This window comes from Polistes fuscatus, unplaced genomic scaffold (genome assembly GCF_010416935.1).
Source record: "Polistes fuscatus isolate 324 unplaced genomic scaffold, CU_Pfus_HIC Scaffold2, whole genome shotgun sequence".
Lineage (NCBI taxonomy): Eukaryota > Metazoa > Arthropoda > Insecta > Hymenoptera > Vespidae > Polistes > Polistes fuscatus.
In genome coordinates, this window is record NW_025113096.1 from 16496036 (window position 1) to 16514547 (window position 18512).

The 18512-nt window shown below is 30.2% G+C and overlaps 2 protein-coding genes, 1 long non-coding RNA gene and 1 pseudogene across 3 annotated transcripts; 2 read left to right on the forward strand and 2 right to left on the reverse strand.

The window, feature by feature from the left end:
- Positions 1–2090: 2090 nt before the first annotated feature.
- LOC122517087 (tRNA (adenine(58)-N(1))-methyltransferase catalytic subunit TRMT61A) lies at positions 2091–3814 on the reverse strand. Its single transcript, XM_043635447.1, has 4 exons — positions 3331–3814; positions 2716–2988; positions 2476–2645; positions 2091–2296 (listed from the first exon to the last, which is right to left on the reverse strand). The coding sequence occupies exons 1-4, from the start codon at positions 3809–3811 to the stop codon at positions 2129–2131; spliced, it is 1092 nt and encodes a 363-aa protein (XP_043491382.1). The 5' UTR covers positions 3812–3814; the 3' UTR covers positions 2091–2128.
- A 7216-nt stretch (positions 3815–11030) lies between these two features.
- Positions 11031–12790, forward strand: LOC122516109 (cytochrome P450 4C1-like). Its single transcript, XM_043633680.1, has 9 exons — positions 11031–11106; positions 11242–11285; positions 11389–11479; positions 11737–11913; positions 12022–12058; positions 12149–12275; positions 12388–12457; positions 12563–12669; positions 12749–12790. Exons 1-9 carry the CDS (start codon positions 11031–11033, stop codon positions 12788–12790), a joined length of 771 nt encoding a protein of 256 aa, XP_043489615.1.
- Positions 12791–13319: 529 nt separating this feature from the next.
- LOC122516753 lies at positions 13320–13698 on the forward strand. The gene is made up of 2 exons (XR_006303661.1): positions 13320–13367; positions 13445–13698. It is a non-coding gene; the product is annotated as an uncharacterized LOC122516753 (long non-coding RNA).
- A 3113-nt stretch (positions 13699–16811) lies between these two features.
- LOC122516110 lies at positions 16812–17808 on the reverse strand (annotated as a pseudogene).
- Between the last annotated feature and the right edge of the window lie 704 nt (positions 17809–18512).

Consider the following 18512-nt stretch of genomic DNA (forward strand, 5'->3'; position numbering starts at 1 on the left):
TAGTAATTAATCTTTTACAATGAACAGTATTAAGAGTGGAATCATTTCATATAATATGATAGAAATATTATAATATTAATGATAATGGTAATAATAATAATAGTAATAACGATAAGAAATGAACGAATTTGGAGTTGGTTACGGTGTTAATTAACATTGACTTAATTCTATGGTGTTATATGGTTAAAAGATAATATTTTTTTCGCTTTTTCCTTTTCATTATATTTTAGTACTCGAAATTTCATGATTCGATATATCAAAGATATGCTAGAACAGAGCTTTTCAAACTTTTCCGCTCGGAAACCCACATTTACCTGAGCAAATATTTTCGCAACCCTTACACTATCTTCTCTTTCACTACCATAAACTCACGGATATACTATTAGTGTCATCAAACTAAATAGTTTCGAATGAATTTTCTTGGTCCAAGAAATTTTTACTTTTTGCTCAAATTTCTACGAGCCTTACGAGGTCGCTAGTCACACTTTGAAAAGCCCTATACTAGATGCTCATTTATTTTTCTAAATTTTGATTAGGAGTTTTGCAAATAATACATGTACATAAAAACATACGTACACACATAAATACCTACATACATATTTCTATTTGTGCCTTTATCTTTGTAATTATTTGCGAGGAAAATATAATGTACTGACATTTATATAAATATTTTTTTTTCTCATAAATGCTCTCATCAACATTTATCTATTAATTAGCCATTACGTACCATTTATATTGAAAATATATATATATATATATATACAAAATATATATACATAGATATATAAATATATATGTATTTTACATTTTATTATATTATATTATATATATTATATAATATATATATAATATAATGTGTACATATATAAACCCGAGCAAATATTTTCGCGACTCTAATTACAGACTTTATACTATTTTCTCTTTCACTATCATAAACTCACAGATTTACCATACGCGTAGTGCTGCCAAACTGGTTTTGAATCAATTTTCTAGGTCACGTTGCGCGTCCAGAAATTGTATACTTCCGCTCAAATTTCTGCGACCTTGTATGAAATTGCGAATTACACTTTGAAAAGCCCTGATATATATATAATATTATATATGTATATACATATACATATATCATAGTACACAAAATAAATGAACACAAAAATGAATAACTAGTTTTGGAAATTATTTGTATTTTACAAATTATGCCATATGTTTCGAATTAACACGAAAAACATGTGTATAAACGTTCTGATAAATTTCATGAGTCATTTTATTCCGATGTTTGGTTGAATGCATATTATAGACATTAACAACGGAATAAAAAAGTGCTATATTTTTTAGATTATTTGATTTGAATGATTATAGAGTAATTTGTATTTTTTAATTAGACACGAGTCATCGTTATTGCACTTATCCTTGTATCTATTATAACATTAAAATAATAATCATAATTATATACCACCGAATTAGAATTATTCGCGTACTTACGACCATCAGTTCGCGATATTAAATATTTAGACTCGCTATAAATTGGCTTATTAATTTATGATCACGATTATAGCGTTAGTTTATAATTCTTCTCCCACCGTTGTACGTTAAATAACGCTTCATAGTTTTATCAGTGCAAAGAAGAGGAGACAATTCTTTTTTTTTTATCATCAACAATATAAAATTGTTTGTAATTATTGAATATCTTTTAACGTGAATTTGTACATTTATTAAAAAAAAGGAAAACAGAAAATCATTAATAATTGTTCAAACTAATTGTTGAAACAAATGATTTTTAATTAATAATTTCCAACTAATGATTGAATATTAGGAATTACTTTAATTTTATAAATGTACAAGTTTCAAATTTCCTGTATCGTGCGATAAGAAAAAAAAATAAATATGTATCAAATTTAACAGTAAAACGATGAAGTGTACATTGTGAATCACATAAAATAGTTTTTAATCAAATAATAGTATTCCTCTTTTACTTAATTTCTTTAACATCGTACGTTATATAAATCATAATAAAGATATTTCTGAGTAAAAGAATAAAAAGAAATATTTATTACGCTTAATAACAATAAAATTAAGTCGTCGAATTATCTAAATTATTTCAAATTATCTTTTAATAATGATTTTCTTTGCATTAAAGTTTCTCATCTTGTTTAAGAGATCTCGCGTGTTCTGGTACTAAAGTTGCGATAGTAATAAAACCTGTATGACCGGGCAATGAATGAGGATGAGTTACGGTTAACAACTTTTCTGGTTCTTTTTTGTCTTTTACATTCGGTTGTTTATCTTGTTCATCGTCACGCTGTAAAGTAAAGAATAACACAACAAAGTTTATTATTAAATTCAATATTAATCCCATGCATTGTAACAAATATAAGAAGCACAAAATATAGTACCAACTTTGGCATGTAGTTATACGCTTTAAATCATAGCACAAGGGGTTAATTTAATGCAACGTTATTAAATAATTTCAATTTATACCTTATATTTTAAGCATTCCAAATTTAAAACAGGTAAATTCTTGTATTGTACTGTTAATTCTTTTTGCAAACATTCATAGGTTCTTATTTCAATAAAACCCTCTAATGTAAGTTCTGCGCAAGTTCTTTGAACTTGTTCGATGCATGGGGAAAATGAACACAACTTTCCTCCTATTGAATAAAACATAAAATTTAAAACTCTGTATGATTTATCATAAAGTTACATGAATTTTAATTTTACCTGACTTCTTGAAGGCATTTAATGCATGTTTTATAACTAACCACGGATGTGGTAAATCTAAGAATATCATATCTACTTTGTTTTCCATTTTTTCACCAAACCCTTGAGCGCAAACATCTCTACATTCAACAGTAACGAAATCATCAAGACCGTGTCTCTTAAATTCTTCAGTAGCAATGTGTACACGTTGTTCATGAAAGTCAAATGTATAAAGATGACCGGTTGGACGAATAGCACGAATGAGTGCATGTGAAAGTGAACCACTTCCGGTACCTAAAATATATACAATCAAATTTAATCAACACGATAAACTTTATATAACATGAATTAACTGCATTCATATATTTTGCATACGTTAAAAATAATTTTGTTTCATAATCAAATTTAAGTGAATACTACAATAATTCGCTACATAGTCTTGATTTACTATGAATCAATGAGAAAAATATTAGATACACAAAATAATATTCATATATAAGTTCAAGAAATGTACCCAAGTGTAGGCTTTTGGAAACGTTTTGTTTAAGCCTGCAGATACTTTAGCCTGATGTTTTAATAACCGATTACAGAAATAAATGTATTCTAGGATTAGAAAAGTTCAGCTGCTTTCTCAACCTGTCTCAATGATTGTTAGGCCCGGTGAAAGTTCCATTAAGTATGTAATTAAACTTATGTCTGGCGTGTAAATAATTTGTGTTCTATGGGGAACGGTTAAAGTCCAAAGTTCTGGTGTTGGTTGTAAGACGTGACCCCATCCTCTGGACAATTTAACTTTGCTACCATACTTTTGGCCAACGAGGGAGGCTACTTTGAGTGCACCGTAAATCGTTTGAAATACATTTTCCACCATGACACCTTTCTTGTTCAATGTTTTCGGTGTTACTTCCAACGAATGCATATTAGTATGTCCTAAATATAGAATAATAACATCTCCTTCTTCTATTATTTCTTTTGTATTTCTAAAACTCATGGTTATACGTTGGAAAAAATAACCTCTATTACGAAACTCACTTCCACGAACTGTGATTTGTATCGATTTATTTAGAAGGGTTACCAATATATTAAAAAAAAAAAACCACAAGAAATTATTAGTCATTTTCAGATAAGTAACAATATACTATATATACAAAATGTATATTATAATTAATTATATTTATTTATTATTTTTCTTCAATTATTTTTATAAATAAACTAATCATCTGTCAATAATTAATTGCTCATTATCAAAGAATACAGAAGTACGTAGAAGCTCACAAGTCCCCTTTTTTCTGTATCAAAATTCATTTTAATTACTACCGGGACCACCAGTGGGCGATAGTAGGTACTTAACTGTGGCCGTCACGCCAAAGCTTGGCGCCACCGGCACTCTTACCGTCACGCCGCTAGTGACGAAACCAAAGAATTAGGAAAGCACCAAGTATATGAACAGCCGCTACTATTCGCTCTCTTCCGTTACAACCACCGAGCGAGACACACGTGTTTTAACTAGCAGCGTTCAAAGACTGAACTCTAGTCTTACTTCCGTTTTCTCATTATTACATTTTGTTAAGTTTAAAATATATATTTTTTGTAAAATCCTTTTTGATACGTTTAAAATATAAAAATATTCTAATAATATTCTTCCCTAGTGAATTAATTATTATTGCATATCGACGAACCGTTACAACCACCGAGCGAGACACACGTGTTTTAACTAGCAGCGTTCAACGACTGAACTCTAGTCTTACTTCCGTTTTCTCATTATTACATTTTGTTAAGTTTAAAATTATTTTTTTGTTGTAAAATCCTTTTTGATACGTTTAAAATATAAAAATATTCTAATAATATTCTTCCCTAGTGAATTAATTATTATTGCATATCGACGAACACGCTACATAACGCGATGACGGTACGATACTATAAAAGAATGCAATATTCTTTGATAGTGTATGATAGTATATGACATATACTTTGATAGTATATATAGTATAGTTATATTGTAATATAGAATTTTATATAATTATATTTAATTTTTACTATATAAACATGTGTGTGCCTTCAGAAATGCATTTATATATATATATATTTTAAAATGAAGCAATTTAAACACTCAAATAAAAAAGAATCCAGAAGGTTTGATGATAAATCCAACGATGATCACCTGTAACAAGAAGAAAACTATATTAATCATGCAATCAAGTAATACAATAGCCTGACATATAAGTGGTCCAATTCGAAAATGCACTTTTCTCAATTGAATCCTTTATTTACTTTTTATCAAATCTCTAATTACCGTTGCAATAAAATTAAATTTAAACGCGTGATTTTACATTTATATAAAAAAAATAAAAATATAAAGAAATAGGAAAAATGTAAAGTACATCGTGCAATCACTAGCACAATGAAAGCCGCCAATAAGGGAAAAACTTAAAACTAAACCTATACTAACCGTTTCTCACCTATACGAGTAGCACCTGGGCACACGTATAGATGAGAACGCAGAAAGCATAGGGGGGAGAAACGGAAGATTAGTATATTTGAAGCTGAAAATCCTGATCTAAAAAATATGATTAAAAACACATATATACATAAGACATAAATACATTTTTATAAAAATTCATCTAAGCGGCTAAGGACTCTACAATTTATTTAATAAATAATGACTTTGAATATCTTTGTATCTTGTAATATATTTCAAAACCTCAGACGACTCCTTTCATTAAGTTGGCTGTTCTAATAAAAGAACTGGGCTTTGAGCCACCACTTAACTGCTAGAATCTATCCGTCGCGAATGAGTTTGTCTTCTTGCTCATTTATTTATAATATCGAAGTATCGATATATTAAAATTAATCGCGATTAGATAAACTAAGTACGAAGCAATGCATGTAAGACATTTATTACATGTTTTTCTGGACAAAAACGAGTAATTAAATGCTCGATTTCACCACTACTAACGATGAACAAAACACGTAATAAAAAAGAAAGTGCATTTATTAATTGCATTACTAATTAAATGAATTTAACCGGTGAGACAAGAAAACCTATCCTAAACTAATATAAAATATACAATACAATATACAATTTTCATGAGCAATTCCAAAAGAAGAATTACTCATGTGCTCGTCACTAATTCTTCTTCTTCTTCTTTCTTTAGTTTAGGCAAATTGCCTGTTTCGTAAAAGACGTTTTTCTGCCTATTGCACTGTTAAATTGTCGCACCATCGTTTTCGTGGGCGTCCCGTGCTTCTGCGGCCTACAGGTGACTTATCCCGTGCAATTCTGACAATTCTTCCGTTGTCCATTCTGTTAATATGTTCGTTCCATTCTTTTTTTCTTTTTAGTATCCATTCGTTGATGTTTTCCACTTTGCATGTTCTTCTTATATCTTCACTTCTCTCTCGATCCAGTAGTGTTTTCCCAGCTATTCTGCGAAGAATTCTCATTTCGGTTGTCTCTAGTAACTGTTTCGTTTTCGCCGTGTCTGGTCGAGTTTCTGCGGTATGTGACATAATAGGTCTTACCATTGCCTTGTAGATTCTTGCTTTGGTCTCTATGTCAATGTTTTTGTTTCGCCATATTGTGTCATTCAAACAACCCGCTATTCTGGATGCCTTCATTGTCTGTTCTCTTACCTCTGCTTCAACATCACCATATCCTGAGATTTCTATTCCTAGGTACTTAAATCTCATTTCCTGCTGAATAACCTTCCCTTCAATTTCCAGTTTGCATCTTAACGGCGTCTTTGATGTTGTCATGCATTTAGTTTTCTGGGCCGATATTTTCATGTTGAATGATTTGGCTATGCGTCACTAATTTATTGGAATAATTACAACCAGTAACTCGTGCCGATTAGGACCTTTCATCCTCGACATGATTGAGCACCGGAGGGACTTTAAATTTTAACTCACGGCATAAGAAGTTCTACGATGGCTCCAAAACACTCCTACTTCGCAGCAAGTATTGTAGAATGCGAGTATCGAAGATCCATCGAAGATCCATCGAAGATCCATCGAAGAATTCATTCCACATCTTTGAAAAGGTAGAAAGTCCGTCGTCATGTCTGTAAAATAAAATAGAACAAAACGATAAGTTATCTGCAATATAATCTAAAATCATATAAAATAAAATCGAATAAAATGTAAATAAAAATAGATACTTACAATGCATTCCAATGGGATGAAATTCAATTGCACCATGGCGATGCACCTCGCGTGAATCTAAAAACGCGGTATAAACGAAAATAAGAAACTATAGATGAGTTTCTTATCGCGAAACCGAAATTTTATTATACGGCGAACAACACTGATTCTAATTCACGTTTGATTTTAATTTGTTTTACGCCCGATCACTGACTTTACATAACTAATTCAAAGACTGCTTTGCACACAGTCAATGCAAGTAGAAAAATCTTCATTGATGCACTGGCTCTAATACGCGAACAGTCTGTGCGACTGTTTAAAGATAAAAATACAACTTCACTCGAACAAACTCTAATGCAATTACTGCATTGGTCGCAGTTAATTTAATATATAAATTTCAAAAATAGTTCGCGAACACGACGGAATTGAAATGAAAACGAACGAACGGGCTTCTAATCCGTGATTTTAATTATATTTAAACGATACAACACTCCCGTATATTGCTTCGCGCACGATTGCAATGCACAAACACTTGCAACACTTCACAAACACTTCCAAAATTGCAATATTCCCATGATGATCTGAAACAGAAATAAAAACAAAATTATGAATATCATTGTTGTAAGAAAAAATTATTATAATTATTAAGAAAGTGTTTAAAATAAAAATTGACTTACGTTTATTCTTAAGTGATGAATGCACGATGGGTATCCTACCCTTAGGATGACGATGAGCACACGTTTAAACCGAATAAAAAAAACTTACGGAGTTTCTTAACCGAGCAAACGAAACTTTAACATGCGACGATCAACACTGACTTTACTTTCCGATTCTTTTGTATTTTATTTTTACGATGCAACACACGAGTACCTCATTGCCTACGCGCTCGATTGCAATGATGTTCTAAAACAGAAAAAGAAAAAGAACAATTAATGTCATCGTCGTAATAAAAAACCATTGAAGTTATTTAGGCCAGTCAATAAGGGCCAAACATCGACTTTTTTTACTAACAGCTTCAAAATTTGATCTAAGGGTAAGTTGACGACGCTGAATCAAATGGTGCTAATTTTATTAAAATCAACTCCCGAAGTTTTGAGAAAAAGGGTAAGATATGGCCTTATCTTAGAATCTAGGCATTTAATTGAAAAAAGTTTCAAACAAAAGTTGTAGAGAATTAAAATATACATAAAAAATGTTCTAAGGTTTATCTTCGTATCTGCAAAAATAAACGAGAAAAAGTGGTCAAAGTAATTGTAAGAGTGGGGAAGCAAGTATCACCCCTCTGTCGGTTTTTACACGCGAGCGTGCTAGTGTGCGTACGAGCGTCCGAGTGCACTAATCACAAACGAAGGATCTTCGGCAATCTTCGGGACTCTCGGTCTTGAATGAAAGTGCGAGTGAGAGAACAAACCAATATTTCTCTCTTTTTATTTATCATGCGATAACGAGTATTATTGTCCTTGGCCATCGATTGTTGAGCGTTCTGATATTTCTCTTTTTATATTTTTTCTTTCGGTAGCAAGAATTTTATAGTCCAGTCAACGCGGGCCGTTTCCTTCATATCTCAGGAAAGAAGGTGGAAACTTGATATAAGGGTAAATAGACGACGCTGAATCGAATGGTGCTAATTTTTTTGAGGTGGAAAGTGCCGTTTTTGAGAAAAAAGGTAAAAAAGGGTCAAAAATAACTTTATCTTAGAATCTAGGCATTTAATCGAAAAAAGTTTCAAACAAAAGTTGTAGAGAATTGAAAAATACTAAAAAAATGTTCTATGAGTTATCTTCGTATTTTCAAAAATAAGCGAATAAAATTGGATTGAAGATGGGAAAAAAATTGTAAGAGTGGGAGAAAGCAAGCTTATCCCTCCGTTGCGTTTTACACGCGAGCGAGCTAGTTGCGTGCGAGCGTCCGTGTGCACTAATACACAAACGAAGGATCTTCGGCAATCTTCGGGACTCTCGGTCTTGAATGCAAGTGAGAGTGAGAGAAGAAACCGATATTTCTCTCTTTTTATTTATCATGCGATAACGAGTATTATTGTCCTTGGCCATCGATTGTTGAGCGTTCTGATATTTCTCTTTTTATATTTTTTCTTTCGGTAGCAAGAATTTTACGTCTTGGCCATCGAGCGTCGAGCATTTTGTATACGAGTGCGAGTGAGAAAGAAAACCGATATTTCTCTCTTTCTATTTTTTCATTCGGTAGCAAGAATTTTACGTCTTGGCCATCGAGCGTCGAGCGTTTTGTATACGAGTGCGAGTGAGAAAGAAAACCGATATTTCTCTCTTTCTATTTTTTCTTTCGGTAGCGAGAATTTTTCGTTTTGGCCATCGTGCGTCGAGCGTTTTGTATATCTATATATATCGGCGTATAAGCGCGGCGTTTTTAAATCGAATCTTGATGCTTATGGCACGGCATTTCTTTATTTATTGTCAAAAATAATGAACCTTGAATAAAAAAAAAAATAATTCATTTTAGCAGAAACTATTATTATTTAGTGGAGAGTAAAAATAATGAATTAATTTTGTGCCTCGCCATAAAATTAATTAGAATAATTAATTGATATTAATTTTTTGCCTCACAAAAATTTATTTGTATATCAAATTGAATACATATTTGAAAAAGAAAAATTTTATATCTGCACATAAAATTAATTCAAGATATACAGGAAAGGATATTCTAAAAACGTGGAATTTATTTTTTGTCTATACATAATTTTAATCCATTTTTATTATGTCATAAGAAAACAGTAATGCATTTTTATTTCCATAGAATTCTACGAAAAAAAATTGAACAATTACCAAGTGGTGCGTTAGCGTAAGTAGTAACGTCTTCGCTTCTCGCGCCGGTTATTAACGTTCGGTTCTTCGTGAGGGAATTATTTTTTTCATAAGTTTTTCTATCCTATATCCTATATCCTTTCATAAGTTTTCTATCTATAAGATAAGGTTTTGTTGTCTTCTGGGATATTATTACTGGAGAGCATGTCTGCTGTATAAAAGGCTCCTAATACTATAATAAAAACCCATTATTATTTAAAATTTGTTAAAATACATTTGAAATTTGTTTTTTTTTTTTGGCACTTTCAAAAGTATCTGTTTTACCTTCAAAACCGTCACAATTGTCTGCAATTATTTTTTTTAATAATAATAATAGTAAAAAATAAAATATCCAGATGACAGTCTTGGTGAAATGCTCTTGAAGTTGGTTTAAATTTTGCAACAACGCTACCTACGTGACGTCATGTAGACCACCGCCGAGCTTAGTTAGTTTCTGCCTAATGTATAGTAGGTATGAGAGATTGACTGAACAAATTTTGGATTTTGGAGAATTACATGCAGTTTTCTGGCCACTGAATCTCGGACTATTACGTTTTTATGTAACAATAATTTTCTAACGAATTTCTATTGAGTCATTATCAGACAAGATAGTGTAATAAAACACGTAACAGAAGTAAATAACAAATCGTGCGAGAAAAAGACGTGCTATCAAAGGAAACTTTGCTTACATATTAATTTAACATTTCAATAAAATAAGGAAAATTATGTATTTTTTTCTCGAATAATTAAAACTAATCGATACTTTTATATAATAAAAATGAAAAATAAAATCATTTCAATCTGATCTATAATCCAAACACTTTTTGCTTCTCATTTAATATATCTTGTTTATCCACTTTATTAGCATAATACAAAATCAAACAGAGGGAAGGGAAAAAAAAGATTTCTTTAAGAAAAAACTATGCTTAGAACATCAATTAACTTTTTCTACTTTTGAAAACTACACAGATGATACATTGCGATTATGTAAAATAGTATTATTACGCACGGAATAAATGAATTGATAATTAAGATTTTTTTGTCTAATTTTCCCCATACGTGTTGACGGTATCCTTGAAACCTTGATAAAGTACTATATTGGTTTTGCTTAAATAGGCTCCTGTTGATGATTCTCTCCTTGTTTCTGTTAAGACACAAAAGATACAAGAAGTCGCTGTGGAGTATCAACTTAATATCTGATCTTAACATACAAGAAAAAATCTAGTAGTATTTTAAAACTATTTTAACTTGTTTTATAGTTTATAATTTAATTAACTAAACATGCTGTATGTTACTAATTTTATTGCTTCAACAATAATAATAATACTATTATTTTATTTAATCAAATATATATCAGATAAATTTCGTCAATATAAAATGGTAAAAAAATTTTCTGGGCCAAAAGCATATCCATTGATTGGAAATCTGAATGAATTACTTGGTGATCAGAATGGTATACTTGTATTTATTATTTATAATATCTATATTTGTGCGACTTCTATTCAATAAATTTGTCTTACAATTAGATGTAACTCAAAATTATTAAACATTTCTATAAACTATTCTTCGCCGTGGCGACTGTCGATAGGCCCAAGATTATGTATTGGCTTTGATGATCCTGAAAATATTAAGGTAAGATTTATCAAATTTACTGCACTTCTACAGAAACGATTTCCCCGAATGAGAATATCTTTTATTTCGGCTTTTTTTATATGAATTTTTGTTTCCTTTTTAGATTCTATCAAAAAGTTCTATCGGTTATGAAAAAAGTTCTCAATATATCTTTGTAAAAAATTATTTCGGTAATGGAATATTTACTGCACCAGGTAAAATATATAATTACTTGCTTTCTTCTTAATTAATAAAAAAAAACTACGTATACCCTATTGTAATACGGTATTTTTAAATAATATGTATTCTAGAGGATTGCTAGTAAAAATAGTATTTTTTTTTTATGATTGCATATAACATCTACACACCCACACATGTATATAAGTATCTCTCTTTTCCTATTTTTTTATTAATAAATATATAAAAAAAACACTATAAATATTTAAATTAAGACATATTCTCTTATTTAAAGCATCAATATGGGACATTCATCGAACAATCTTAAGTCCAGCATTCAAAGAAGTTTCGACTTATATGGATTATATAGTAAAAAATTCAAACAGACTAGTTAATATGTTAGAAACTACAAATGGAAAAAACGTAGATATTATGCATTACGTAACTTTGTGTGCGATGGATATAATATATGGTAAGATTTGGAAATTCTAAAAAATATGTATATACACATTAATATTTTCTAAAAATTGTTTTTTTTGTGCTGACAGATAGCTTTTTGGAAAGTGATTTAAATTTGCAGAGCAATCCGGATTGCAACTTGATGAATATATGTCGGAGTAATAATCAGAAGAATATTTTTAAATTTATAATATAATCCAATATTATTGAATATTCGTCTTCTTATTGTAAATTTTATTTTTATTTAGAGCGATGGACATAAATATAATAAGAGCAATTAAATTCTGGTTACATCCAAATATTATATTTAACAATTCATCTATGGGGAAACGGCTACAAGAAATTCTTTCCCCTTTACATAAAATAACAAACGAGGTAAAAATATCAAGAAACCATTTTTGTTTTAAATTATCAAATATCAAAAAAATATATTAGTTTGAAATAAAATAATAATTTATTCATGTATATAACTTTTATATTCGTTAAGATTATAAGGAAAAAGAAGGATTCAATGAATAAAGATAACTTTACCTGGGAAGGAAAAGATCCATATGCAAGTAAGAATAATCATTTTAAAAAATATGCTTTTAGTAATGAATTTATGGATGAATACCTTTTATAATAACAATAAATAAAATATTATTATTCTCCTTTAAATAAAGAAAAAGATACCAGACCATTTTTAGATGCAATATTTAAATCCTTTTACGAGACTGGAGAATATTCGGAGGCAGCTATTTATGATGAAATAAATACAATTGTTTTTGGAGTAAGATGAAATTATTTAAGATTATATAAAATTTTTTTTCATTCTGTAAAAGTAAAAAACAATTTGTATTAATTTTTAGGGAAGTGATACTGTTGCTACTGCATTAACATTTTATTTTTAATGTTGGCCACGTTTCCGGACATTCAAGTACGCTCAGATAGCACTTATGCATTATTAGTTACTATCTTTTAAAAATCGATTATATTTTCATACAAAACTTGTATCATGTATTTGGCTTTTTCGATTCCAGAATCAAGTGTACGAAGAGTTGTACGCTATATACGGCTCTAGCGATCCAAAAGATATTCCTATTGCAATGGTCGATACAAAGAAAATGATATATTTGGAACGAGTCATCAAGGAGACCTTACGTCTCTTCCCTCCTGCACCAGTGTTTGGGCGAACTCTATATCACAATACAAAAGGTATTTTTACAGATAATAAAATATATTTTGTTTATTTCTTTTTCCACCGACATTACTGTCCTATGTAGTAATAATATTTATTCCTTTATTTTATTCAGTGAACGACAATGTGACTATACCAAAAAACTGTGACTTATTTTTTATATATATACACTTCACCGGAAAGATAAATATTGGGCTGATCCTTTACGATTTAACCCGGATCGGTTTTTACCTGGAAATTAAACCATAAATGTTTTCTTCCGTTCAGCTTTGGGAAAAGAGGTTGCTCAGGTAAAAGCAATGTTTATGCATTCTTGAAATAGTATTCTAAACAGCTAAGTACATTTTATTGAATATTGCTTTTTCAGGTCAAATGTTTGCTATGACCGAAATGAAGACAATAACTGCTACTGTATTGAGACAATTTATTGTTCAAATAGACAAACCTGTACCAGTTGAAAATATTAACTTAAAATTCAATATTACTACGAAACCTGCTGAAACTATATTCTTGAGATTTAAAAAGAGATAATATTTATCATTGTTGTCGTCATTATGTTCCTAATCAAACAATTGTAATATATAAATAACCGTACAAATTAAAAATAAATTCCTAATACTATACGTTTCTAGTTTTTTATTAGGATATCGGTATTCGTATTCCTAACTATAAAAGATGCAATTTCACAAATAAACTAGAAAATAAACACATTGAAATAAAAATTCAGTATATTGCAAAATAACTCGAGTATACTTAAATTACTTTTATCGGTAAATTGGTTATAATGAGGATATTTGATTTCATTCGTAGAAGTTAAAGTATCCACACACATGTTTTTTTTAAATGTCATATAAAGTTATTACTTTTGAGTGAGAAGAATGATTCTTTCCTCGCATCTTAGCGGTACGATTCTCATGGTCCGAACGGTGTTAAGAAAAGTGCTTCTCGATTCATTCCTTTCGTTACGTTTTTACATAACACCTTTCTTATTTCAAATAAACACGTTAACTGCCGTGATGTTTACCAATGATCTAACCACGACCGTTAGTAAAATTCCTAATTAGAGAAATTGATTTGATAATATTTAAATAATACCATTGTTTTTATAAGGGTTTGTAGAAACTTATGATATATAGAGCGTGCAAAAAATAATTTTTTTATTACAAGGAAAATTAGTTAAGGGTTATTTGTTTCTACAACACAATTGAATTTACAACACAAATACTTGTTGAAAAATATTGTTTGGGAATAAGCATTCCCAAGGAACGGCGCCAACCTACAGTTGCCGCACTAGGCATACGCTTCGTTCCCGAGCGCCTTTTTGACGCCTAGCCGTAACGCCGGCCTTTTCGGCAGCCGTTACCCGGCAGCCAATATAGTTGAAATTCTCAAACGGTTACGACGTGCTCACCAGAAAGTCATCTCAGTTTGCTCATTGTCGAGCTCGTTCCGTTTCTCTGACCACTCAAATGATTAATATAATCAGTTAAAGCCAACTCAGGGATTAATCTAATCCAAAAACGTTCTTTAAATCGCCTCACGCACGGAAACACTTAACGACCACCTATTTGTAACGGAATTATTTAAAATTCAAATCTGCAATTGTAAAGTGCTCGGCGTTCATCTCATTTTTTATTTTATTTCCTCAACATTTGGTCCTTCGAGCCGGATCGGGCATTCTTACAATTGCTAATTGTACGAAGTAGTGTGAAGTGCGTGTAGTGCCGTTTTTCTCGCTTTTCAAATTCGTGCATAGCGAGGAAAACTGAGCAGTTTTCCTCGATCTCAGGAAAGAAGGTGAAAACTTGATTAAGGGTAAATAGACGACGCTGAATCGAATGGTGCTAATTTTTTTGATCTGAGTGGTGCCGTTTTTGAGAAAAAGGGTAAAAAAGGATGAAAATTGGTAAAAATGGCTTTATCTTAGAATCTAGGAATTTAATTGAAAACGTTTCAAACAAAAGTTGTAGAGAATTAAAATATACATAAAAAATGTTCTATGAGTTATCTTCGTATTTTCAAAAATAAGCGAATAAAATTGGATTGAAGATGGGTAAATAATTGTAAGAGTGGGGAAGCAAGTCCCGCCTCTCAGTCGGCTTTTACACGCGAGCGGGCTAGTGTGCGTGCGAGCGTCCGTGTGCACTAATACACAAACGAAGGATCTTCGGCAATCTTCGGGACTCTCGGTCTTGAATGAAAGTGCGAGTGAGAGAACAAACCAATATTTCTCTCTTTTTATTTATCATGCGATAACGAGTATTATTGTCCTTGGCCATCGATTGTTGAGCGTTCTGATATTTTTCTTTTTATATTTTTTCTTTCGGTAGCAAGAATTTTACGTCTTGGCCATCGAGCGTCGAGCGTTTTCTATACGAGTGCGAGTGAGAAAGAAAACCGATATTTCTCTCTTTCTATTTTTTCATTTGGTAGCCAGAATTTTACGTCTTGGCCATCGAGCGTCGAGCGTTTTGTATATCTATATATATCGGCGTATAAGCGCGGCATTTTTAAATCGAATCTTGATGCTTATGGCACGCCGTTTCTTTATTATTGTCAAAATAATGAACCTTGAGTAAAAAAAAATAATTCATTTTAACAGAAACTATTATTATTTAGTTGAGAGTAAAATAATGAATTAATTTTGTGTCTCGCCATAAAATTAATTAGAATAATAATTGATATAAATTCTTTGCCTCACAAAAATTTATTTGTATATCAAATTGAATACGTATTCTCTTTAAGACGAAATTTAAAATTTAAATATTTTTCCTATTAAATTATGTATTTTAAAATTTTAAATTACTGACTTTTATCTCGTAAAAATTTATTGTTTATCAAATTAAATACATATTTGAAAAAGAAGAATTTTTAACCACACATAAAATTAATTCAAGATATATATGAAAGGATATTCTAAAAACGTGGAATTTTTTTTTGTCTATACATAATTTTAATTCATTTTTATTATGTTATAAGAAAACAGTAATCCATTCTGATTCATCTTCGAAGTCTTAAGAATTCTACGAAAAATTGAACAATTACCAAGTGGTGCGTTAGCGTAAGTAGTAACGTCTTCGCTTCTCGCGCTGGGTATTAACGTTCGATTCTTTGTGGGGGAATTATTTTTTTTTATAAGTTGTATAGAAAACTTGTTTAAATATTTATCAGAATCAATATTTACTCTAATTATGAATTTTTACTAACGGTCGTGGTTAGATCATTGGTAACATCACGGCAGTTAACGTGTTTATTTGAAATAAGAAAGGTGTTATGTAAAAACGTAACGAAAGGAATGAATCGAGAAGCACTTTTCTTAACACCGTTCGGACCATGAGAATCGTACCGCTAAGATGCAGAGGAAAGAATCATTCTTCTCACTCAAAAGTAATAACTTTATATGACATTTAAAAATAAACATATGTGTGTGGATACTTTAACTTCTACGAATGAAATCAAATATCCTCATTATAACCAATTTACCGATAAAAGTAATTTAAGTATTACTCGAGTTATTTTGCAATATACTGAATTTTATTTCAATGTGTTTATTTTCTAGTTTATTTGTGAAATTGCATCTTTTATAGTTAGGAATACGAATACCGATATCCTAATAAAAAACTAGAAACGTATAGTATTAGGAATTTTTTTTAATTTGTACGGTTATTTATATTACAATTGTTTGATTAGGAACATAATGACGACAACAATGAAATATTATCTCTTTTTAAATCTCAAGAATATAGTTTCAGCAGGTTCGTAGTAATATTGAATTTTAAGTTAATATTTTCAACTGGTACAGGTTTGTCTATTTGAACAATAAATTGTCTCAATACAGTAGCAGTTATTGTCTTCATTTCGGTCATAGCAAACATTTGACCTGAAAAAGCAATATTCAATAAAAATGTACTTAGCTGTTTAGAATACTATTTCAAGAATGCATAAACATGTGCTTTTACCTGAGCAACCTCTTTTCCCAAAGCTGAACGGAAGAAAACATTTATGGTTATAATTTCCAGGTAAAAACCGATCCGGGTTAAATCGTAAAGGATCAGCCCAATATTTATCTTTCCGGTGAAGTGTATATATTATAAAAAATAGTCACAGTTTTTTGGTATAGTCACATTGTCGTTCACTGAATAAATAAAGGAATAAATATTATTACTACATAGGACAGTAATGTCGGTGGAAAAAGAAATAAACAAAATATATTTTTATCTGTAAAAATACCTTTTGTATCGTGATATAGAGTTCGCCCAAACACTGGTGCAGGAGGGAAGAGACGTAAGGTCTCCTTGATGACTCGTTCCAAATATATCATTTTCTTTGTATCGACCATTGCAATAGGAATATCTTTTGGATCGCTAGAGCCGTATATAGCGTACAACTCTTCGTACACTTGATTCTGGAATCGAAAAAGCCAAATACATGATACAAGTTTTGTATGAAATATAATCGATTTTTAAAAGATAGTAACTAATAATGCATAAGTGCTATCTGAGCGTACTTGAATGTCCGGAAACGTGGCCAACATTAAAAATAAAATGTTAATGCAGTAGCAACAGTATCACTTCCCTAAAAATTAATACAATTTTTTTACTTTTACAGAATGAAAAAAATTTTATATAATCTTAAATAATTTCATCTTACTCCAAAAACAATTGTATTTATTTCATCATAAATAGCTGCCTCCGAATATTCTCCAGTCTCGTAAAAGGATTTAAATATTGCATCTAAAATGGTCTGGTATCTTTTTCTTTATTTAAAGGAGAATAATAATATTTTATTTATTGTTATTATAAAAGGTATTCATCCATAAATTCATTACTAAAAGCATATTTTTAAAATTATTCTTACTTGCATATGGATCTTTCCTTCCCAGGTAAAGTTATCTTTATTCATTGAATCCTTCTTTTTCCTTATAATCTTAACGAATATAAAGTTATATACATAATTATTATTTTATTTCAAACTAATATATTTTTTTGATATTTGATAATTTAAAACAAAAATGGTTTCTTGATATTTTTACCTCGTTTGTTATTTTATGTAAAGGGGAAAGAATTTCTTGTAGCCGTTTCCCCATAGATGAATTGTTAAATATAATATTTGGATGTAACCAGAATTTAATTGCTCTTTTATATTTATGTCCATCGCTCTAAATAAAAATAAAATTTACAATAAGAAGACGAATATTCAATAATATTGGATTATATATAAATTTAAAAATATTCTTCTGATTATTACTCCGACATATATTCATCAAGTTTGCAATCCGGATTGCTCTGCAAATTTAAATCACTTTCCAAAAAGCTATCTGTCAGCACAAAAAAAAACAATTTTTAGAAAATATTAATGTGTATATCATATTTTTTAGAATTTCCAAATCTTACCATATATTATATCCATCGCACACAAAGTTACGTAATGCATAA

Excerpts from the sequence above, each read along its gene's own strand:
- LOC122517087 (XM_043635447.1), bottom strand. The coding sequence starts at position 3,811 with ATGACTAATAATTTCTTGTGGTTTTTTTTTTTTAATATATTGGTAACC. Across the intron at positions 2,989-3,330 it reads CCTAACAATCATTGAGACAG|GTACCGGAAGTGGTTCACTT; the intron begins GTTGAGAAAGCA and ends TATATATTTTAG. Across the intron at positions 2,297-2,475 it reads TGGAATGCTTAAAATATAAG|CGTGACGATGAACAAGATAA; the intron begins GTATAAATTGAA and ends TTTACTTTACAG.
- LOC122516109 (XM_043633680.1), top strand. The coding sequence starts at position 11,031 with ATGGTAAAAAAATTTTCTGGGCCAAAAGCATATCCATTGATTGGAAAT. Across the intron at positions 11,286-11,388 it reads ATGATCCTGAAAATATTAAG|ATTCTATCAAAAAGTTCTAT; the intron begins GTAAGATTTATC and ends TTTCCTTTTTAG. Across the intron at positions 11,914-12,021 it reads TGCGATGGATATAATATATG|AGCAATCCGGATTGCAACTT; the intron begins GTAAGATTTGGA and ends TTAAATTTGCAG.